The sequence below is a fragment of the Callionymus lyra genome, chromosome 1 (assembly GCF_982586985.1).
Source record: "Callionymus lyra chromosome 1, fCalLyr1.hap1.1, whole genome shotgun sequence".
Classification (NCBI taxonomy): Eukaryota; Metazoa; Chordata; class Actinopteri; order Syngnathiformes; family Callionymidae; genus Callionymus; species Callionymus lyra.
This window is the reverse complement of record NC_141818.1, coordinates 1,890,532-1,915,212: the sequence shown is the minus strand read 5'-3', so window position 1 is coordinate 1,915,212 and position 24,681 is coordinate 1,890,532. Positions and strand designations below refer to the sequence as shown.

General features: G+C 37.1%; 3 protein-coding genes across 4 annotated transcripts in view; all 3 read left to right on the top strand.

The window, feature by feature from the left end:
- Positions 1-232: 232 nt before the first annotated feature.
- On the top strand, positions 233-8,230 carry LOC148087369 (uncharacterized). Its single transcript, XM_087792253.1, has 10 exons — positions 233-272; positions 3,597-3,845; positions 4,069-4,143; positions 4,213-4,299; positions 4,479-4,568; positions 5,992-6,101; positions 6,171-6,309; positions 6,770-6,880; positions 6,997-7,075; positions 7,949-8,230. The coding sequence occupies exons 2-9, from the start codon at positions 3,617-3,619 to the stop codon at positions 7,011-7,013; spliced, it is 858 nt and encodes a 285-aa protein (XP_087648379.1). The 5' UTR covers positions 233-272; positions 3,597-3,616; the 3' UTR covers positions 7,014-7,075; positions 7,949-8,230.
- A 1,344-nt stretch (positions 8,231-9,574) lies between these two features.
- Positions 9,575-22,817, top strand: LOC148087368 (alpha-galactosidase MYORG-like). The gene is made up of 6 exons (XM_087787507.1): positions 9,575-9,665; positions 13,436-13,820; positions 14,879-15,410; positions 17,087-17,891; positions 19,946-20,055; positions 20,126-22,817. Exons 2-6 carry the CDS (start codon positions 13,546-13,548, stop codon positions 20,465-20,467), a joined length of 2,064 nt encoding a protein of 687 aa, XP_087643633.1. The 5' UTR covers positions 9,575-9,665; positions 13,436-13,545; the 3' UTR covers positions 20,468-22,817.
- A 1,058-nt stretch (positions 22,818-23,875) lies between these two features.
- The window catches only part of msh3 (mutS homolog 3 (E. coli)), a 51,924-nt gene continuing 51,118 nt past the window's right edge, over positions 23,876-24,681 (top strand). Inside the window, exons 1-2 of one of the 2 annotated variants that reach the window (XM_087787494.1) lie at positions 23,876-24,053; positions 24,113-24,206. In XM_087787494.1, the coding sequence (XP_087643620.1) occupies positions 23,946-24,053; positions 24,113-24,206 (202 nt within the window). In that variant the 5' untranslated portion in view covers positions 23,876-23,945. Of the gene's footprint in view, positions 24,054-24,109; positions 24,207-24,681 lie in introns of both variants that reach the window. The other variant, XM_087787486.1, reaches the window with a different exon arrangement.

Here is a 24,681-nt window from a genome sequence, read left to right as displayed (position 1 = left end):
CTTTATTAAATGAAAGTAAGTTATAAAGTTATATTACCCAGTGGCGTGTCTTCCGGTGTCTTCACACACAAGAATCTCACGTCATCCGCTAGAGTTGACGTCTTTTTGACGTCTTTTTGACGTTCTTATAAAGACATGTTTTCATTGGTCCTGCTTTACGTTACGTCACCGCCTACGTCACCAACACAGGCCTCGATACACGCGTGACGAGAATCCTCGTGGATCAGTGACACTCGCTTCGAAGCCTCGACACACGCCAGACACACCACCAGGTAATAAAACCAGTTTGATTTAATGGTAAATAAGAACGTTTTAAATAATAATAATAATTGTGGAAATATTTATATATCGCTATGTACGTTTCATTCGACAGTGACGTCACAAATATTCGTTATTAAAGTGATAACTAGAATTTTCTTGAAAATGTTTTTTTTTGTTTTATTAAACCGTACGACCCCTAATATAAATAGGTCCGTTGGTGTGTATTTAATTTAATAAAGTACGTTTTAAAAAAAGACAATTTAAAAAATGTAGAAATATTAATATATCGCTATGTAGGGTTTACTCGACAGTGACGTCACAAATAGTCGTTATTAAAGTGATACCTAGAACTTTCTCCTGGAGTTTAAAATGTTTTTTTTTTTGGTTTTATTAAACATGACGACCCCAATTATAAATAGGTCCGTTGGTGTGTATTTAATTTAATAAAGAACGTTTTAAAAAAAGAAAATTAAAAAAATGTAGAAATATTAATATATCGCTATGTACGTTTTACTCGACAGTGACATCACAAATACTCGTTATTAAAGTGGTAACTAGAACTTTCTCCTGGAGTTTAAAATGTTTTGTTTTTTAAACATGACGACCCCAAATATAAATAGGTCCGTTGGTTTGTAATATTATTATTGTAATTTAATAAAGTGCGTTTTCTTTTTTAAAATAAAAAATATGTACTATGTACGTTTTACTTGACAGCAGGAGGCTGTGATGTCACAAATAGTCGGTATTAAAGTGATAACTAGAACTTTCTCCTGGAGTTTTAAATGTTTTTGTTTTGTTTTTTAAACATGACGACCCCAAATATAAATATGTCGGCTACAGCGATAGTTACACTTAAAGTTGGCTTGATATTGACAGATGTTTGTGTTTTAATAATTCAGAAACGTTAACAAATATATAATTTTATTAGATTAGACTTTATTAATCCAGTACACAGCACAAGGTTCAGGAAGCTTCATAAAAGGACAAGTTGAAGAACAAGAAAGTGCAAATATAAAGAGCATAAATCAAAGGAAATAACACAAAGATGTTAAAGATTATACTCTTTGATATGATGAGTCTATGCTGTACTATCATGGTATTACTTTGAAATACTTTAAACCTAATATTTTCATGCAATATTCCAGATACATTTTGTAACAACTCCTTAACTAAAACGCACTGGGCACTGAATTTATGTCACTTATAAAATATAATGTTACTACAATCAGTCGTGTTTTAAATCCCTTCTGTCACATTTTAAAGGGATTTTTTGATGCAATATTTCAGAAACATTTTTGAAAACTCCTTAACTACCCTGACGATAGGAAACATCATTATCAACTGAACGACCTCTATCTGATGTTTCTATACTCATTACTTTATGAATCTCTCTCCTTGTCACATATATGGAATTTATGTAATAATTGATTAACTATTTTTAATAACTCCTTGACTACACCTGTGATGGGCATAATCAATTATAAAGGACTAAAGACGCTCTATAACCTGTTACAAGACTCTTTGTTTTTTACATTTCCCTCACATTTTCATGTAATATTTTAAAAACAATTTGTAATAACTCCTTTACTACAACAATAATAGATACATCTTTATTGATCCCTCTGGAGGTCTCCGGGAAATTGTTTTCCCAGCCAACACACAGCAACACAGCAACACAGAACAAGAACAAAGCTTCTGTAAAAAGAAAGTGCAAGATGACACAATCTAAGTCTAAAGATAAAGAAAATAGATAAAAGAAAACATAATAAAGAGAAAGGATACAAAGATTAACATAGAATATCATCATCTTTTTGCTCCACTCCTGCACCAGATGTGTGTCCATTTTATCCCCTACATGTAAGTTTAACTTCTCTTCAGTGATCATCAGAGTTGTACTTGTTTATGAAATATTCAATTGAATATTTCTTAATATTTTGAAAATAAATTTGAAAAACTACGTATTTGGTAACATCCAAATAGTCTCGTCCAGAAGTATGCTGACGACACTGCCATTGTTGGATGCATCAGGGACAACAGCGAAGACGAGTACAGGAGTCTGATACGTGACTTTGTGGACTGGAGTGAGAGGAACCACTTGCAGCTGAACACCTCAAAAACCAAGGAGCTGGTCTTGGATTTCGGGAGGTCCAGGACAAAGCCACGTCCAGTGTCCATCAGAGGCGACGAGGTGGAGATAGTGGACAACTATAAGTACCTCGGTGTGTGGATGGACAGTAAACTGGACTGGTCCTGCAACACAGACCATGTGTATAAGAAGGTTCAGAGTAGACTGTACTTTCTGAGGAGGCTTCGATCATTTAACATCTGCAAGAAGCTCCTCTGCATGTTCTACCAGTCTGTGGTGGCCAGTGTCCTGTTCTATGCTGTGGTGTGTTGGGGTGGAAATGTGTCCAAGAGGAGTGTCAACAGGTTGGACAGGTTGATCAGGAGGGCTGGTTCTGTGGTTGGAATGAAGCTGGACTCACTGGTGACAGTTGCTGAGAGGATATCATTGAACAAACTACTGTCCATCATGGATGATGACAGTCATCCTCTGAACACTGTCATCAGTGAGCAGAGAAGCAGAATGAGTGCACGAATGCTCCTACCCAGGTGCAAAACAAACAGACTCAGGGACTCATTCATCCCTCGGGCTATTAAATTGTACAATTCTGAGTTCGGGGGCAGGAGTGGAGTGAAAGTATCTGGATGTTCTGTTCCATGTTAGTCTTTGTATCTTTGTCTTTGTTGTTTTTCTTTCCTTGACCTATGTCCTTTGTCTTTGTCTTTAGACTTAGATTGTGTCATCCTGTTCTTCCTCTTTATGTTCTTCTTATTTTATTTTTTATGTATTATTTTTTATTGTTTATGAAAAATTGCTGGCTATTGGTAAAAAACAATTTCCCAAAGGAGACCTCCTGAGGGATCAATAAAGTTTTACCTTAACTTACCTTACCTTACCTTACATGATATGGAGGTCCTGGTATTTGGGTATTTGGTGCTCATTAGAGTTGTAGTTAAGGAGTGATTACAAAATGTTTGTGAAATATTACATGTAAATATGAATTAAAAACCTTAAAAGAAATTGAAAAATCAAGTCAAATTCTTCTAAAATTAGGTTGTGGTTCTTAGGTAGTGTATGGATGGTAAAAAAAGACAAAGTAAAGGTTCTTGTTCAAAGTCAATTGTACTTTATACATTAGAATGTGCCTGAAAAACTGTTCTAATTAACATTTATTTGAATTGTACTTCACCCACCATAGGTTAAAGCTAACAGACGTTCATTGTTTCTGGATGACCTCAGTGTCAAGAAACACTGTCGATTTTCTTCCCAGATCCGACTCACTCCAACAACATGGTTCCGGGCTCAAGAATGGAGACGCTGCTGAAGCTGGCGTTGCTCACCTGCTGCGTCTCCGCAGCGTCACCTTGTCTTCAGTGTGACTTCAGCGTCAAAGACATCCACAGGCAATACATGGAAAGTATTGTGGAAAGTGAAACGAGCTGCGAGCGGTCGGGGATGCGAGGCAGATTAGCGAACAATCGTCTTGAATATGTGAGCATGATGTACGGTAGGATCGTTGGTAAGAACAAGTGACTTTTATTTATCAGTTTATTTCATAAGAACCCCCTCTTGCTGCCTTTAATAAAGTCCCTTATTATTCTAAATTGTTCATTACATTGACTTTTTCTTTTTGATGATGAACTAAAACACATTTACAAGAGAGTCGAATGAAAGACAGAACACAGAAGTTTACTTTGTTGTGAATTCAATTCGAAAATAGTCTCAAATGTCCTGTTTTGCAGCTGAGTTTTCTCTGTTGGACGCCCTGAACAATTACATCAATGACTTGGAACTCTTCCTGGACCAAGTCAAAGAAGGTGTTTTAAAAAAAGAATAGAGCAAATGAAGGCGATTATTTCATCTCAACAAGTCTCTTGTTTTTAAAGAAAAGGACGAAGAATGGGAACACGATGCGTTTATTGACGTCCTCACCCCTATGCGGGGCCTCGTGAAAGAACAAATGGAAACAACAGGTTCAGTAACACACACACACACACACAAACACACAGACACACACACACACACCCACACACACACACACACACACACACACACACACACACACACACACACACACACACACACACACACTCAGCTCCACCTGCCGGATGTTTGTGTTCCTCCCTCAGAATGGTGTATAATTCTCTTTCAGGGACACTGTCAAGATTAGTGATGGACTGTCTCAAGTGTGTCTACGTCCAACACCCCTGTCCCTCCCCGACTGGAAGTGTCAGCTGTGACGGTACATGCTTTTGTTGTGTCTTAAGAAATGTCATTTTCCACCATCCAACACCAGAGTGTCGTCATGATTGTCTTTTGGCTCAGCTCTTTCTTCATAATACTAATAATAATTAGATTAGATAGACTTTATCAATCAATCTGGAGATCTCCTTCGGGGAAATTAGATCTCCAGTACACAGCAGACGATAGAAGATACAGATGGTTTCATAAAGGAAAGAACAAAAAGCAAATAAAAGAACAAGTGCAAAAAAAGAAAGAAGTGCAAATATATATACATATTAAAAAAAAGATCTTAAAAGGATACAAAAGTTTAGATAGAATACTTATCGTTATCTGTTGCCTCATATCTTGGAAATGTGGAAGGAAGATTATGCTACTTTTCCATCTTTTGGCTCAGCTCTTTCTTCATAATACTTATACATAATACATTATATAATACTTAACTGAAAGTAGGGACTTTGAACATTGGGACAATGACGGGGAAAGCTAGAGAGTTGGTTGACATGATGCAGAGAAGGAAATGGATAATACTGTGTCCAGGAGACCAGGTGGAACAGTAACAACGCGAGCTTAGGGGCAGGATTTAAGTTGTACTACTATGAAGTAGTCAGTATTTATAGGAAAATAAATGGAGTAGGGGTAAACAAAGAGGAGTTTAATAGGAATGTCCTGTAAGTGAAAAGACTGTCAAATAGACTCATCGTCTGACACTTAAAATTGAAGGTGTGATGTTAAATGTTATTAGTGGCTATGCCCCACGGGTGGGATTTGAATGAGAGGAGAAAGAAACATTCTGGAGTGAGTTGAATGAAGTGATGCAGAATATCCCCAAAAGGTCAGAGAGCAGTCGTTGGTGCAAACTTCAATGGACATGTTGGTGCAGGATATAGAGGTGATGAAGAAGTGATGGACAGGTTTGGTATCCAGGACAGGAACAAAGGGACGGATGGTGGTAGACTTTGCAAAAAAGGATAGAAATGGCTGTAGCGAATACTTTTTTTCCGAAAATGAACATAGAGTAACTTACAAGAGTGGAGGTAGGAGCGCACAGGTAGACTACATCTTGTATAGACGATGTAATCTGAAGATCAGTGACGGCAAAGTAGTGGTGGGTGTTAGTGTATCAAGTCAGCATAGGATGGTGCAGGAAGAATCTGGTGACGAGGAAGAACGAAGAGGACAAAGGACATAGTGATGGAAGCTAAAAAGACAGGATTGTTCTATAGTTTTCAGGGAGGTGTTGAGAAAGAATCTGGGTGGTTGTTACAGATAATCGTCCAAAAGTCATTGATTGAAACATGAACCATGATGCTCCGTAGATGATGCTCAGTATAGCTCACCTCCATGTCTCTCTCTCTCTCTCTCTCTCTCTCTTTCTCTCTCTCTCTCTCTCTCTCTCTCTCTCTCTCTCTCTCCCTCTCCAGTGATGCCACTGAAGAAAAACACTGGAGAAAGTTTTCGGCTGGATTGCTTCAAGCGATGGCAGGCATTCGATGCGGAGCAATACTCTTACAATTATAGCTTTGCTGCAGGCGTGAGTTCAACTGGCAAAGATTCTTACGTGAACGACTAACAACTCTCACATCCTGTTATCCGTCTTCAGGACTCACTGGACTTCGGACCATTCAGGGACTCATCTACGTCTATGGTCTTAGACATGGTCACTGAGAAGGACCAGGGAACGTACATCTGGTCGGCCAAGATCCGATCCGTTCTCTACCAGGTGGAATTCAACCTGACAGGTGAGTTTTTTTTTATTGTTTAAGGGCTTTGTGACCCTGGTCTAAAACAGTGCTGTATAGATATAAATTACTTACTTACCTACTTACATATAAAATGATAAATAAAAAGGGAGTTTACCTCAAATCGCCTTGTAGATAAAAAACATAACAATGACTAAGTCGTCGCATAAAGAGAGAATGCCAGTTTACTCTTGAATAAGTAAGTAAGTAATATTTTTAGAGCGCTTTTCCAGACCAAGGTCAAAAAGCGCTTAAACAATTAAAACAATACCCAATACAATATATGCTTAGAAGGTCAAGATAAAACCGAGACAAACACAGGAGTCTCAATAGAATCAAGGAAAAGCCTGCAGGAATAAACATTATATAAATATAAATATAAATATATACAGTATATATATATATATATTTATATCCACATCATAATCTATTCACAAACTTCTATGTTGTTCCTCCACAGTGTTTCGTGAACCTCGTCCAACCTTGCCTGAGAAAAAGACCAACCCATGGTCGCCCTACATAATCCACATCCTCCACCTCATCTATACCCTCGGGCTCTTAATTTCATACAGTAGGTGATCATGACCAGAAGGAAATTCATTTCTAGAATGTTTTAAGACATTTTCACTAGGAGATGAATCAGTGGAACCCTTTGAAGATTCAAGTGTTTGTGCTCTTCCTTCATAGTTAGGAATTCTCGATAGAACTGAAGGAGAAACGAAGACGACAAATTGTGACGACAGAGGAAAAGAAGGTTCTAAACAAGGTGTTTTTATTACATTTTTTTGATTCTTGTTGTCGTCCGCCAGTTCTTGTTGTCATTTACTGCACCTATTCTTATTCTTGTTCTTTCTCTTTATGTTCTTGTTCTTATTTTATTTTGAATTATTTTTTATGAAAAATTGCTGTATTTTCTGTGGCTATTGGAAAAAAAAGATTTCAATCAATAAAGTTTTACCTTACCTTACCTTACCTTACCTTACATTACCTTACCTTATTACAGTGGAACCGTCTCATTGATACGATGCTCTTGTTTAGGGCTGAACAATTATTGAAAATAATCTTATTACGATTATTTTCCTAAATATTGTGATTGCGATTAAATATGCGATTAAATATGCGATCAAATATGCGATTATTTTTTCAATGTTTTGTGCATTTTTTCTCCAATACAATAAATAATTCACTTTACAGTCAGATGTATTTCTTTGTAATTGTTAAGATAAAGTAATCAAGCTATTTTATTAAGCATACACAGACACAGCACGTCTCAATTCAAATTAACGAACCGATGTCGGGATGTTAACGTGTTGAAATCACAGGAGGTTTTTTCGTTCGTCTGAGCTGCCGTCACCATATTAGACGATTGTTCGTGTGTTTTCAACTCACTACTGTCGTTCCATGTTGTTGAGACACTGGTATCGTTACGTCTCTCTCGCTTTTTCTGCTCGGCCGCATGTCACGTGACTAAAGGACGGCTAGAAAATGAAATGAACATAAAATTAAATAAAATCGCAAACCTTTTAGATTTTAATAATGAATCGTTCAGCCCCTACTCTTAGTACATTGTTTTAAAATGCTAAAGTTACTGTCATGTTGACCCCGTGATGACCTTGTTTTTGTTTTCGTCCTGTGACAGGAAGGCAGGTGTCTTCAGCTGATTGATTGATTGACGGGTTCTTTCCATTCTCAAGGAGCGTCTCGTCCCCGGAAGAATCCGCCAGAGTATTTCGTCTCCTGACATAGTTGTCGACCAGCTCTCGCCCCTGTCTCTCCGTCAGTTCCTGGTTACCTGTTGTTTTCAAATGTTGATACGTTTTTGTTTTTTTTAAACACCCGTTCTTGGGCACGTTTTTTTCTGAGTTGTCTTTTTGTGATTGCGTTCTGTTCTTCTTATGGACTGTGATTAAACCGCTTTGGATTATTACCTGGAACTCTGAACTGTTTCCTCATCTGAGTCTCTCGACTTTGAGTTCCTGACAGTTACTGATGACCTCAGAATTAATTGACACATTTTCATCAATTTGATTCAATATATAACTTGTTAATGTTCTTTGATTTCCCCGAGAATGTGTTGTTTCTCAAATAAACTGTAGTGTACAAGAAGGTATTTATAGTATTGTCGAAACTAAGTCGTAACTGCTTTCATTGGTTTTCAAACCAAAATATGTCCAAACATCAGCTTTACAAGCTGCTGGAGTCACTGTATCCGCTCATCCTTAGTCTGGTGTTGCAGAATTTACAGACCACATGACTCTTGACGAAGTCGTAACTACTTTCATTTGTTTTCAAACCAAAATATGTCCAAACATCAGCTTTAAAAGCTGCTGGAGTGATTGTATCCTCTCGTCCTCAGCCGTCACCAGGAATTCATTGTTCCTGTTGCTGCTGAGGATGACATGAGTGCTGCCATCTGTTGCACTTATACAGTGTTCAAAGGTTACTATATTACAAGGTAATGATAGTGCTGCTACTCAACTGATTTGTTTTATTACTGTGGGTGATTCTGGATCATAAACACAGCAATAAACAAGGAACAGTTTTTTGAGGGCAGATAATGTTGAGCTGCAGAGAATAACATGAACTTTTGACAAAGCCATTGTCACGTTATTTAAAGTCTTCAACACAATCAACAAGCGGTTAAAATGTTGAGACCAGGAGCTGAAAACCATAATCCACGCTTTCCACAGAAGCCATATTATATATATTTAGCCACATAAAAGCAGCCATTACTGGATCTTTAACTTGACATCAACAGATTTCAAAACATGACAACAAATTGGCCTTAATTTTTATATTGGTATCATGTTGTTATTCAAAACTTTGATTTTAATCTTTCTTCTTGTCAATGTCTTTTAAATGTATGTAGAAAGTTTGAGAAGAAGGGAAAGAGATGAGAGAAAATCTTGTTTGATTGTTTTGTTATTTAAAGATGGAAAAATAAATAGTGCTAGATGAGATGTTTACTAACACCAGATAGTTAGCAAGATATTAACATTTAAGATAATAGTAATCATAATAATAACAACAATAATAATATTTAAAGGATAAATCAAATTTAAAAAATGATTTTTTTCCTTTTAACCAATAAAATACTTCATTAATATATTTTTTATTTTTTTATATCTAGATTTGAGGAACGAAATATGCCATCGCGCATGGGTTCACTCGTCGGCGTTAGAAATACATTTCCCAGAAACCTTTGCTGCTCCACTTGTGATTGGCTGTAAAACAGACCAATCGTTCGCCAGTATACTACCTTGAAGGGCGGGGGAGGTGAAGAGTTCTGCGCATGCGCGCGAGAGGAGACGAAAACCTCGGTGAATGCAGCACTTTTACTCCGTCCCGGAACTGAGGTAACAAGTTTATTTTCACGGGATTCACGATTAGTTTCGTTTGAAAATATCAGTTTTTTAGTCTTTCGATTATTACGATGTGTTTCTGCGACATTGAACCGGTTGTTCCGGAACAATGAGTTTCCTGCGCAGGTGATCGATCACACACAGTTGTGTTTACATCTCACACAGTTGTGTATCCATCACACACAGTTGTGTTTCCATCACACACAGTTGTGTTTCTATCACCCACAGTTGTGTTTCTATCACACACAGTTGTATTTCCATCTCACACAATTGTGTTTCCATCACACACAGTTGTGTTTCCATCTCACACAGTTGTGTTTCTATCACACACAGTTGTATTTCCATCACACACAGTTGTGTTTCCATCTCACACAGTTGTGTTTCCATCTCACACAGTTGTGTTTCCATCTCACACAGTTGTGTTTCCATCTCACACAGTTGTGTTTCCATCTCACACAGTTGTGTTTACATCACACACAGTTGTGTTTCCATCACACACAGTTGTGTTTCCATCTCACATAGTTGTGTTTCTATCACACACAGTTGTGTTTCCATCACACACAGTTGTATTTCCATCACACACAGTTGTGTTTCCATCTCACACAGTTGTGTTTCCATCTGACACAGTTGTGTTTCCATCTCACACAGTTGTGTTTCCATCTCACACAGTTGTGTTTACATCTCACACAGTTGTGTTTCCATCTCACACAGTTGTGTTTACATCACACACAGTTGTGTTTCCATCACACACAGTTGTGTTTACATCACACACAGTACAGTTTCCACTGAGCAAATATAAATTATCTTTACTGAACCTTGTGTTTTTTGCCTAAAATATTTAAGATCAACACTAAACAAACGATGACCCACAGTTGTGTTTCTATCACACACAGTTGTATTTCCATCTCACACAATTGTGTTTCTATCACACAGAGTTGTGTTTCCATCACACACAGTTGTATTTCCATCACACACAGTTGTGTTTCCATCTCACACAGTTGTGTTTCCATCTGACACAGTTGTATTTCCATCTCACACAGTTGTGTTTCCATCTCACACAGTTGTGTTTACATCTCACACAGTTGTGTTTCCATCTCACACAGTTGTGTTTACATCACACACAGTTGTGTTTCCATCACACACAGTTGTGTTTCTATCACACACAGTTGTGTTTCCATCTCACACAGTTGTGTTTCTATCACACACAGTTGTATTTCCATCTCACACAATTGTGTTTCTATCACACACAGTTGTGTTTCCATCTCACACAGTTGTGTTTCTATCACACAGAGTTGTGTTTCCATCACACACAGTTGTATTTCCATCACACACAGTTGTGTTTCCATCTCACACAGTTGTGTTTACATCTCACACAGTTGTGTTTACATCACACACAGTTGTGTTTACATCACACACAGTTGTGTTTCCATCTCACACAGTTCTGTTTCCATCTCACAAAGTTGTGTTTACATCACACACAGTTGTGTTTCCATCTCACACAGTTGTGTTTCCATCTCACACAGTTGTGTTTACATCACACACAGTTGTGTTTCCATCTCACACAGTTGTGTTTCCATCTCACACAGTTGTATTTCCATCTCACACAATTGTGTTTCCATCACACACAGTTGTGTTTCCATCTCACATAGTTGTGTTTCTATCACACAGAGTTGTGTTTCCATCACACACAGTTGTATTTCCATCACACACAGTTGTGTTTCCATCTCACACAGTTGTGTTTACATCTCACACAGTTGTGTTTACATCTCACACAGTTGTGTTTCCATCTCACACAGTTGTGTTTCCATCTCACAAAGTTGTGTTTACATCACACACAGTTGTGTTTCCATCTCACACAGTTGTGTTTCCATCTCACACAGTTGTGTTTCCATCTCACACAGTTGTGTTTACATCACACACAGTTGTGTTTCCATCTCACACAGTTGTGTTTCCATCTCACACAGTTGTGTTTACATCACACACAGTTGTGTTTCCATCTCACACAGTTGTGTTTCCATCTCACACAGTACAGTTTCCACTGAGCAAATATAAAATATCTTTACTGAACCTTGTGTTTTTTGCCTAAAATATTTAAGATCAACACTAAACAAACGATGACTCTGCAGTAAATATTATTTTTTGGAGCTAAAGTAAATACACAACACAGAAAAACAAACGTACAACACACAATCATTTTCTGTCCAGTCAAACTATGGGTTTAACTATGTAAATGTACTTAAAGTTGGAGATACTACAAGTTCTGAAAAGTATTCATGGAGGGATAAGGGATTTATTAAGGTATAAAAAAAGCTGTGACAAACAAGTCAGAAATATTTTTTAAAGTACAGGAAACATAGTTCCTAGAAAATAATGTATACATACATGGTTTACTACAAATACAATTGTACTTTTTCAAATGAATTAAATGCCAGTTCAAACAAGAAGGATCTGTCTCGCCTGCAGTTCACACAAAACTCTGCAGCCAGAATTCTGAGCCGCTCTAGTAGAAGAACTCACATTTCTCCGATCCTTAAAACTCTTCACTGGCTGCCAGTTTCTTTCAGGATCAACTTTAAAATTCTGGTTCTTACTTTCAGATCTATTCATGGTCAGACCTTCCATCAGAGATCTGATCCAGACTTAACATCTACTAACTCCTCCAAGAAACATCTTAAGACGTTTTTATTTTATTCTTTTCCATGATTTTCTGGGACTCCTGTGTTTGTATTATTTTGTCCCAGCCTTTTAAAGTTTTTAAAAACTGTAGGTATTTATTTGTTTAATTGTACAAGTGCTTTGTGACCCTGGTCTAGAAAGTTGCTTCACGAGTAACTAATACTTACTCACTTACAGTAATGGCTGCTTTTATGTGGCTAAATATATATAATATGGTTTCTGTGGAAAGTGTGGATTATGGTTTTCAGCTCCTGGTCTGGACATAAATATAGTTTTCTATTGTCGTGTAAGTGTGTACTTCAGTGACCCGTGTCTGAGTCAATGTTCAGCTGCATATATTGTTTATTTCTATACCATGATGAACCTCTTTGTTAACAGATAGTACTTTGAAATCACTGGTAAGAAATTACTGTATATATTTATACAACTTTATTTAGTTAAAAATAATCTTTTTTTTTTCCTGCCACCAACATTTATTTATTTATTTTAATCACAATACTCGGCAATACTCACTTTCTGTTTTTTAAATGTGAATTTAATTGTGATTCTGTAATTTAAATGTGATTATACTCATCAGTATTTCTTTTTGCACAAAACTCTCATTTAATAAAGATATTTACATTAGAAAATATGCTTAAGCCCCGCCCACTTAAAATGCTCTGTTTTTGCTGAGATGAAATCTCAACCACGCCCACTCTGCTCCGATTGGTCACAAAAACACAGGTTGCATTCAAGTACTCACGTAAATTTCAAACTCACCCCTGAAAAAAAAAGGTTTGTTGCTTAATGTACACATCACAAAACTCTCACCATGTTTACATAAATATTTAATTTGGTTTATTAACATGAAGGTCTTAACTTATTTAGGGCTTCTAGGGGAGGACACCTGCACCAGAGTGATGTCAGAATGTAGAATTTAAACCGTAATCTCGTTTGACGAGATTTCAGACTAGAACTTTATTAAGAGGGAGAGTTGGGTTTTCACATTAGGTGCCCTTTAAGTAAAATTATATTCTGGTTTTAATTATTTTTTTCCTGGTATGGACATCTTAAGTTGGGCTCCATTAATCATGTGACTTTGTCTTCAGGCTGGACCAGTGACTAATGGATCTGCACCAGTTGAGCCTCTGATCCGCACCGACCCCTCCACAACACCAGCTCAGGACTCTCTGACCACGACCCCCCGCCCGCCGACAGAATGTATCAAATCGTCCCGGTGGCCCCGGCGGAGCCCATGTACCGGGGCCCTCGCTCCTCCCCGCTGAAGAAGAAACTGGCCAACGAGGGCCGACCTCTGGTTCTGGCCGGACTGTTCGGGTGCGTCCTGGTTCTGTCGGCCGTCATCGCCTGGTGCTACTACTCGGCGTCGCTGCAGAAAGCGCAGCTGCTGAAGACGGAGCTGCTGGACCTCAACAGGGACGGCTTCGTGATCCGGAACCAGAACGGCGCAGCGATATTCAGCATGAGCTTCAGGTGGGTTTGATGTGGATCTTGTTCACGTCCATCTTTGTCTTCACCTTTTACAATGTTGACATAAACATGATTTATACTATTAATTAATAAGATATATTTTTAATCTGCTTGGTAAATTTGTTTCATATTAAAAAAAGTTACTTCTAATAAAAGAAAAAAAAAAGTTTTATTTTAGTTTAAATAAAAAAAAACATGTCAAACTATTTTCTTTAATAATTGAATTCCTTTCTTTTGTTTGAGGATTATTATTAATTGTATTATTAATTATTCAATTGGCAAAACATTTGAAGTGTTTTTCTTTATTTAATTGAAATGATACATTTGGTTTGAATTGAAAATTTTAAAAAATGTTTTATAATTATTATTAAATATTTAACTTATTTATTAAAGTCCTAATTCTTTTAAGTCTTAAATTTTTTTTTTCTTAATTAAAGAAATTTGTGATTTGTAAAACTTTTTTTTTTTATTGACTTTTTTTTATTGTAGGCTTTATTTTTTATTGGTTTCTCTTTTGTTTTTTATGTATTACTTATATTTCTATTCATTTTTTTATAGATTCTTTTTTATTATTTATTCATTTTCAATTGAAAATGTATTTGTAACATTTAATTATTATTTTCTAATTATTATTAAATATTTTATTCATTTATTAAAGCGCTAATTTTTTCAAGTCTTTAATTCTTTTTTTATTTTTATTAAAGTAATATGTTTATTGAAGTCTTTTTTGATATCGAAATTATTTTTATTGTAGGCTTTATTTTTTTTGTTTTTTCGTTTATTACTTATATGTTTTATTCATAGTTTTCATTTCTTTTTTCTAATTAAATTTTTTTTTTTTTAATTAAAAATGTATTTTATTGAAAACCTTCAATTTTTTATTAAATTGTAGTCGTTTATTAATTTTTATCTAATTTTTGATTGTAGTCCTTTTTGTTTTAAGATATAGTTTTTAATTGAAGTAATTCATTTCATTTTGATTGAATAATAAAGAAACAAATTCTTCATTCAGTTTTCCTTGAAAAAACGATTGATGTGTTGATGCGTCTCCGCGGCTGCAGGTCCGACACCCTGGACCTGGACTCGTGCTGGAAGGAGGAGAACGTTCTGAGTTGCTCCGAGTCCGACTCGGGCAGAATCAACTTCTTCATCCAGAAGCTGCGTGTGAAAGACACCGTCATGTGCTACCGCGTGCGCTGGGAGCAGCTGCAGCACGAGGGCGCCGTGGAGCACGCCATGACCTACAACGGCTCGCACTGGTACGGCGGCGCCGAGATGGCGACTCAGCACTGGCCCGTCAGGATCCTGGGCGAGGAGGAGCCGCGGCCCTTCATCACCAGCGACGTCTACGCCGACAGGAACGCCTTCGGCGGGATCCTGGAGCGCTACTGGCTGTCGTCCAACGCCACCGCCATCAAGATCAACGACTCCGTTCCTTTCCACCTGGGCTGGTCGGAGGCGGACAAGGTGCTGCGCTTCCAGGCTCGCTACCAGGATTCGCCTTTCAGACCGGCTCAAGGTCAACCCCCACTGCCTGAACTCAGCTACAGAGTGTGTGTGGGCTCGGATGTCACGTCCATCCACAAGTACATGGTGAGGGAAAATGATTGGTGTCTTATAACTACTGGAAGGGCTTTGTTGTAATGGGATTTGGAGGTGTTTGAATGTAGACGGAACCCTCTAGTGGTTATATAGTGCAACTGCAAAAACAAACCTCCGTCATGTAACCAGTTAGAAGTCATTACCTTGTAATATAGAAACATTTTACACACTGTATAAGTACAATAAACACGTAAAGAAATATAAATACCATTAAATTATTGTACTGTATTGTCGTCGGGGGTGTAAGTAAATGTCGCTACAGATATACGTTTCTTTTCACAATATCATATGGATATTCAACAGCAGTTTATCGTTACTTAAAACATATATGTATATTTATCATAGTTTATTAGTTTTTATTTTAATAAAAGAAAATGTACATTTACTCAATTTACAATTAACATGCAAATCTTCAGGCCCTTTGTCCATTTTTGTGTTGCAATTAAACTACCGGCCGCTAGATGGCAGCAGTCAAACGTCCTCCGCAGCTAAAGGACGAATGAAATCCTGGCGTTGACTGAGGACGAGAGGATACAGGGACTCCAGCCGCTTTTAAAGTTGATGTTTGGACATATTCTGGTTTGAAAACAAATGAAAGCAGTTACAACTTCTTCAAGAGTCATGTGGTCTGTAAATACTACAACACCAGAGTCAAGTACTGGACAATACTACACATATATACTCCTTACTGGAAAATGTATGTATAACTTACAACTTTCTATTTATATGATAAAGTAGAGTAAAGGTTATTTGTAAAGGGATAAATTGCGATAATTTACAGTATCGATATTTGACAGCTCTGTATTGATTTTTATTTATTTAATTTTTCAATTAAAAAAAATAAATTTAAATTCAATTTTTTTTATCATAGTATCATAAATTGTATTATTTAAATTTCCATTTGGTGTGAATATAAACATATTCGATTTACAATTATCAAGCAAATATTAACAGCGTTTGTTTATTGTTGTGTTGCAATTAAACTACCAACATCTAGATGGCAGCAGTGGTTATGTCCTTTACAGCTAAAGAAACAATGAAATCCTAACGATGACTGAGGACGAGAGGATACAGTGACTCCAGCAGCTTTTAAAGCTGATGTTTGGACATATTTTGGTTTGAAAACAAATGAAAGCAGTTACGACTTCGTCAAGAGTCATGTGGTCTGTAAATACTACAACACCAGAGTCAAGTACTGGACAATACTACACATATATACTTGTTACTACACTATCACAACACCAGAGTAAAATACTGGACAATACTACACATATATCTGTTTTACTACAGTATTACAACACCAGAGTCAAGTACTGGACAATACTACACATATATACTTGTTACTACACTATCACAACACCAGAGTAAAATACTGGACAATACTACACATATATCTGTTTTACTACAGTATTACAACACCAGAGTCAAGTACTGGACAATACTACACATATATACTTGTTACTACACTATCACAACACCAGAGTAAAATACTGGACAATACTACACATATATCTGTTTTACTACAGTATTACAACACCAGAGTCAAGTACTGGACAATACTACACATATATACTTGTTACTACACTATCACAATATGTCGTTGCCGGTTTGTATATGTATTGTATGTTCTTGCACTACACGCTCACACCATCTCATTCTCTTCTCAGGTGCGTCGATACTTTCCTAAGCCAGTCAAGGTTCCGTCCCCCGAGGTCTTCAAGCACCCGGTCTGGTCCACCTGGGCCTTGTACAAGTCGGCCGTCAGCCAGGAGAAGCTGCTCCGCTACGCCGCCGACATCACCCGGAACGGCTTCACCTGCTCCCACCTGGAGCTGGACGACCGCTACACCACGGATTACGGCGAGTTCGACTTCGATCCCCAGAAGTTCCCCAACGCCAGCGGGATGTTCGACGCGCTCCGGGGGGACGGCTTCCGGGTGTCCCTGTGGACCCACCCGTTCGTCAACTACGACTCCATCAACTTCGGCGTGGCGGTGGAGAGGGGTCTGTTCGTGAGCGAGCCCAGCGGAACGCTGCCGGCTCTGGTCCGCTGGTGGAACGGCATCGGCGGGATCCTGGACTTCACCAACCCGGAGGCTCAGGAGTGGTTCTACGATCACCTGGAGAAGCTGAAGGCCCGCTACGGCGTGACCTCCTTCAAGTTCGACGCCGGCGAGACCAGCTACCTGCCCCGGCAGTTCAGCACCCACGCGCACCTGTCCGACCCGTCCACCTTCACGCGCCGCTACAGCGAGATGGCGGCGCCGTTCAGCGAGCGAGCCGAGCTGAGGGTGGGCTACCAGAGCCAGAACATCTCCTGCTTCTTCAGGATCATCGACCGGGACTCGGTGTGGGGCTACGAGCTCGGGCTGCAGTCCATCATCCCGACCGTGCTCACCATCGGACTCCTGGGGTACCAGTTCGTTCTGCCCGACACCATCGGAGGGAACGCTTACCCGGACCACATGACAGGTGAGAGACGTGAGAAGGTCCATCAGTGTTTAATGTTTAAAATCTTTAAACTTTTTTAGTGAATCACTTTTGTTTTTTTTTTAAAGCATTTAGACTTTAGACTTTCTTTATTGTCTTTGCACAGAAGAACACAGCATAGTGTGATTGTATAAATATAAATATTAATAAGTTATAAATAGTGCAATATAATATAAACAGAATAAATAAATGTTTTTGCATATAATGAATGTTTATGACAGTATAAATAAGTAAACAATTGTGCAATATATTATATATTATTTAAAATATATTTAACTGATTGAACTAAATCATTTCTTTATTTAATTTTGTTTTTTATTGAAAAATATATTAATTCTTTAGTTATTTTATAGTTATTAACTTATATTTTCTTGTGGGTTAGGCTCTAAATAATGATGTATATTAGGACCTGTTGTGTTATCAGTTTTATATTGCCCTTTAAAGTATATACTTTATTGAATATTGTCTTGATTGTTTAAGCGCTTTGTGACCCTGGTCTGGAAAAGCGCTATACAAATAAAAATTACTTACTTACTACAGAAAAACACGTCCTGCATACTCAGCATTTGACTCCGCCCCCTGTTTCATATATTATTTTCAATAATTCATGAAAAATTGAGATTAGATTTTTTTACGTAGTTTGATATTGTTATTCCAATAATGAAATGATTATTTTATTTCTATTCTTTAAATTCAATGAAAAATGTTGGTATAATAGTGACACCAGACCATTTTGTTTGTTTTGAATCCGACTTTATGAACCAGTGCTTTTTCACGTCACATGATCATCTTCGCTTCTTATGATTGGCTGAAGGTTCGATCACGTAGCTCGGTACTAACTTGGTTTTGTCTGGTGGTGGCATTTGAATTTAAAGGGATACAAAATTAAAATATAAAGTTTAGAAGATGTTGAATTATTGGAATTGGGATATTTAACTATCTTTAAAAATGCATACATTAAAAGAAATATGTATTTAATTGAAGTTTTAAAAAAAAACGTCTCCATATAGAAAATATTCAGTTAAATTATTTAAAAACAATTAGATTCAGAGTTTGGATGTTCAATATTCTGATGGCACTGAAATAATTGAATAAAAAAAAAACAACGCAATTATTGGAATCAGAACATCAAATTTTATGTGTAAAATAAATAAATATTCATTGTTTTTAATATTTGTATTGAATTTAATTATATAAAATCAAGTTCAATATATTCATTTCTGGATTAAATGATTCAATTAAAACGAATTCAACCTTTCAATATATACATTATTGAATTAAATGATCTAAAAACATAATAAAATGCTTAAAAAACATAAAAATTGCCAACAAGTTCAACCTTTCAATATTCTGATCGAACTGAAAAAAATTAAATTTAGAAGAATTGGAATCAGAACTTCAAACTGTGTGTCTAAATTAAAATCAATTATTTTGAATGTATCTGAATTATTGAATTAAATGATATAAAATAAAGTGACATCTCCCAATATAGAAATAATTGAATTCAATTATTTATTAAAACTAATTCAACATTTTTGATGTAGAAATTATTGATATAAATGATTCAATTAAAACTAATTCAACCTTTCAATTTAAAAAAACATTTGATTAAATAATTTAAAAAACATAACAAAACACTTTAAAATACATTTCAAATAAAAACGTTCAACCTTTCAATATTCCTGATGCCACTGAAATAATAGAATTTAGAAAAGAGTTTTTATTGGAAACTGTGTCTAAAATATATAAATATGAGTAATTCATTATGAAAATATTACAATGATTGAACTTTATTTTATACAATTTATTTCAATGTTTCAATATATAAATCATTATATTAAATTATTCCATCAAAACTGATTCAACATTTCAATAATTTAACTGTTAAAAAACAACATTTCAATAAAGAAAGTTAAAGTTTAATCAGTTTCATAAATTCACGCGTTCAATCCTCTGATGGCACTGATATGACTCCATAGAAGCAGGTCATTGAAGTCCAAGAGTTGTGAGTCAAATGTGTGTGTTGTGCGTCTCAGGAAACAAGAACGATCTGCCGGACAGAGAGCTCTACATCCGCTGGCTGGAACTGGCGGCGTTCATGCCTGCCATGCAGTTCTCGATCCCGCCCTGGGCCTACGACGATGAGGTGAGTTCGGCTCCATCTTCTACCGACTCGTTCCACAGGTTTCTGATCCCGTCTCGCTCACGACCGCCAGGTGGTGAAGATCGCCAAGAAGTTCACGCGCCGCCACGAGACCCTGGTGGCGCCGCGGGTGCTGGAGCTGGCGGGCGAGGTGCTGGACACGGGCGACCCCATCATCCGCCCGCTGTGGTGGATCGCCAACGACGACGAGGCGGCCTACAAGATCGACTCCCAGTTCCTGATCGGCGACGACCTGATGGTGGCGCCGGTGCTGGAGCCGGGGAAGAAGGAGAGGGACATCTACCTGCCGGCGGGCCGCTGGAGCAGCTTCAAGGGCGAGTACAAGGGCCCCATGTACCTCACGGACTACCCGGTGGACCTGGATGAGATCGCCTACTTCACGTGGGTCCACTGAGAGGTCGTCCGAGGTCACGTGACCTCCACTGGTTTAGAATGTAGCTCATGCCTTTCGCTCCGCCTTCTGTCTGGGCCGCTGCTGCACATCCGCCCAAAGAATGTCGCCCGTTTTTTTTTTTTTTTTTACCCAGAGTGCTTTAGAGGAAACTGCTGAGTCATGACTTCAACACGCCACATTATTTGAGTCTCTTGCTGCAGTAGAACCAGCAGCAACTTTATTAAACTAGTGATGAGGCTCAACTACACCGAACTACAACTAGCATAGCTAGCTAAACCTGTCGCTTGAGATACGTTAGCTGTGTCCCAAAATCGCGCACTTCTCCAAGTGCACTGCTTTACAGTACACTACAAGTTAGTGCACTTACTTGCGAAGTGCGCAAATCTTCAACAGTGTAGTACTGTCTCAAATCGAACTCTGCTGCTACACACTAACAGGAAATGACTCGACAACTTCTTCTTCTACTACTTTTTACTACTGCTAATGATCGCAACCCTCGTTTAAAGCCTATCGTTGACGCTTGACCGCGCTTTTCTCCTATTGAAACAAGTTATTAAGTTGTGTTTCATTGGGTTATTATTGTTTTTTTGTGATTAAATTTGTGTTTTTCGAGACATTTATGTCGGTATCTGCTCCGAAGACGCGTCGTCAGTGATGTAGCTTAAGTTTAGCTTCATCTATGTCACTAAGATGGCGGTTGTTGAGGGTGGAAAGTGTCCTTCGATCCACACTCGATTCTCTAGCTATTTGAGTGCTCATTGCACACTTCAATTTCGCACACTGCTCATTGGGACGAACTCGTGCACTCAAAATATTAAGTGCAGAAGTGCGCGATTGGGACACAGACATTATACTTTAGCTGTCTTTGTAGCTTTACTCTCGGTTCACAACACTGTATTTATACATTAATATTACCTAACTTATTTTTGTGGTCCCTCAGTTATTACGGTGTGTAACGTTCTAACCCCTCCCCCTGCCTTAAATGAAATAAAGTACTTTTTCACCCTTTTTTTTTATACACCAACAACTTTTATTGAACTTGCGAGCTCCATATTGCACATGAGTTGTCATCCCTCTCGACAACCTTCTCCGAATCTGAACAGCTGACATGATGCTTTGCCGCCCAGCCAACCACTTCTGACATAGGAACGTAGACTTGTATTTTAGCAAACGTTCAGCTGTGACTAAATAGAGCGGTGTGTGTGTGTGTAGAAATAATTCAATGTTTCGCTTTACGCACAAAACGGCGAGACCGCGGAAGGCAAGGGAGCTGTGGACCAAAAGCCATTGTTATGTGCCAAGAGGGGGCGCTACAACGAAAAAAGGGTAGAGAACCACTGGGTTAAGGTGACATTAGCCACTTTTATGGAGCTTTTATTTTTCAGAAGTGTTCGGTGATGAATGTACTCGCCAACATAAAGGCGACACTTGACAAACTAGTCTTTCATACTGTTGTTAATACTCTGTTCCTGACATGTTTAAGTTGTAACACAAGAACCAAACTATGAAAACACAAGGAAATAATATTTTGATCACTGTCAGCTGTCGCTTTTAGACACTTCCTTGACTTTCCTTTTATTCTTTGCCTTCAAACTAGTTGCTGTCGGTTTGATTCTGTGTGTAATCTACTGTGTGTGTGTCTTGAAAAACTTGCACTTAAATGTCAACAACCTTCTGATTTGGACGATCGCACACCAGCTCAGAGGTGTCGCTGTGCGTCTACTACTGTTGTGTCAACACTTTCCATGAAAGAAACTAGTATTTATTTTGAATACTTGTCGTGGGATAGATTGATGGGGTTAAGTTTTCATTCCATAAAAGTGCCATTTCTTAAACTTCAGAATGTCTATTCCACTTGTATATAAAAGGATCTATTCTTCGGTTTAATTATTATGATAATTATGCACAATCAAATGCTTCCTGATGTAACGTTTGCAACAAGAAAATGTGTTTTTGGAGCATGCACACGTTTCAAAAGGGTATTTTGGTGTCAAGATATTTGCTTGGGCAACACAAGTGGGGATCTGGGTCGTCTATGTCCTCTGGGCGACCCAAAAAAAAAAAGTATTTCCTTTTCGGATACGCCTCGAGTCCTGGTCAGAAGCTTTCTTAGATGATTACGAAGCATTTATTTTTCTAGATCACTTTTTAAACGCACCAACAAAAGTGTCCTCAGTTCCTTCATGACCTGAATTGAAGATCCAGTAAAGTCGCGAACTGACCTGTATTTTTGAGCAAGATGCACGACTAAAAAGAATTGTACGACGAGAGCAAGACATTTTTAATGTAATACATTTTTATTAATGCATCTGTTTTGTGCTGCAATAATGCAATAAAGTTTAAAAATCTTTGCCTGTTTTTTTTTTTGTTTCATCTTGAAATATAATTTTTGCTGCTTTGAGCATCTTGGTCTTGATCTAAAAAGTATTTTTCAAAAACAATTTGCAATGAAGAGATTGAATTGAACACACGACTATGAAGGACGAGAAGAGACTCCTGTGTTGTGCTTGATGTTATCTTGATCTTTTTAGTATATATTTAGTATTGTATATAGTATTGTTATGATTGTTTAAGCGCTTTGCGACCCTGGTCTAGAAAAGCGCTCTTTCAATATAAATGACTTATTTATGTATAAATAAATGTAACGAAATGTCAAAATGTATAAATACCTAAATGAAAAGAAGACAAAATCTATAAATGTATAAATAAATGTATAAATACCTAGATAAAAACAAGACAAAATCTATAAATGTATAAATAAATGTATAAATACCTAAATAAAAAGAAGACAAAATCTTTAAATGTATAAATAAATGTCAAAATGTATAAATATCTAAATTAAAAAGAAGACAAAATCGTTAAATGTATAAATAAATGTATAAATACCTAAATAAAAAGAAGACAAAATCTTTAAATGTATAAATAAATGTCAAAATGTATAAATACCTAAATAAAATGAAGACAAAATCTATAAATGTATAAATAAACGTATAAATATCTAAATAAAAAGAAGACAAAATCTTTAAATGTATAAATAAATGTCAAAATTTATAAATACCTAAATAAAAGAAGACAAAATCTATAAATATATTTAAAAAAAAGTCAAAATGTATTAATGACAAAACGTATATACACGTAAAATAGCTCCAATCTTTGACAAAAATTAAATCATAAGTCATTTATTTATTTTGATATATTGATATTTATACAAACATTTATTTATACATTTAGTTACTTGTTTTTAACGTATTTATACATGTATTTGTACATGTATTAATGCATAAGTCATTTATCGTCCTTCCTAAACAATATATAGATTCGAAACATGTACTTTGAAAAACGGAAGCGGAAGTAGTATTCTAAGCTGCGACCCTTGACTGCTTGCGTCATTAAAGGCGCCAACGTGATCTCACGACATGCGCCGCCGTGTGTCTTGAAAGCCGCTTATGTTTTACAACTAAACACGTTATTTAAAAAAATGCCAAAGTATTTTAAAAAGTCGTCCAGGCCTCAGAGCTCCATCAGTAGATACTTCACATCCGGCGGCGGAAACAACTATAAGACTCCGCAGGTTTCAAAACACAAGGTGAGACATGACTTGTTGTGGTTCTTGTGACGTCATCTGTGTTTTTAAACCTTCAGCAGAAAGTTTCACCTGAAGATCTAAAACCTCCTGCCAAGAGAGCCAGACTGACCCTGGACCAGGATCACACTGACTCGACATGTCACAGCAACGAAGGTGAGATTTTAGTTTTTAACCTTTGAGAAGTGAAACTTGAAGAGTATTAGTTATAATTGTTGGTACATGAATATATAGATACATAGATACATGAATATTTACACAACTGGACAAATGTCAACAACTGCTGTCGTTGTTAAGAAAGTGTTTCGTTCACGCACTTGTTACAATGTTGTCATTTAAAGAGAGATTCTTGAGAAGGAACTGGACAAGCCAGCTGTCATCGAATAGATGGAACTGCAACCTTTAGAATGAATAGAATAGTAAGTAAGTAAGTCATTTGTATTTGTATAGCGCTTTTCCAGACCAGGGTCACAAAGCGCTTAAACAATCAAAACAATACTCAATAAAGTATATACTTTAAAGATCAAGATAACACTGAGAACAACACAGGAGTTCCAGAAAATCAAGGAAAAGCCTGAACAAATAAAAATGTTTTAGGATGTTTCTTGATCTAATATTCTCTTTCTTGATG

Bases quoted from the DNA above. Each gene is read 5' to 3' on its own strand.
- LOC148087368 (XM_087787507.1), top strand. From the start codon at position 13,546: ATGTATCAAATCGTCCCGGTGGCCCCGGCGGAGCCCATGTACCGGGGC. The intron at 15,411-17,086 runs GTGAGGGAAAAT...TTCTCTTCTCAG, and splicing joins CGTCCATCCACAAGTACATG to GTGCGTCGATACTTTCCTAA. The intron at 20,056-20,125 runs GTGAGTTCGGCT...CACGACCGCCAG, and splicing joins CCTGGGCCTACGACGATGAG to GTGGTGAAGATCGCCAAGAA.
- LOC148087369 (XM_087792253.1), top strand. From the start codon at position 3,617: ATGGTTCCGGGCTCAAGAATGGAGACGCTGCTGAAGCTGGCGTTGCTC. The intron at 3,846-4,068 runs GTAAGAACAAGT...CCTGTTTTGCAG, and splicing joins GATGTACGGTAGGATCGTTG to CTGAGTTTTCTCTGTTGGAC. The intron at 6,102-6,170 runs GTGAGTTCAACT...ATCCGTCTTCAG, and splicing joins ATTATAGCTTTGCTGCAGGC to GACTCACTGGACTTCGGACC.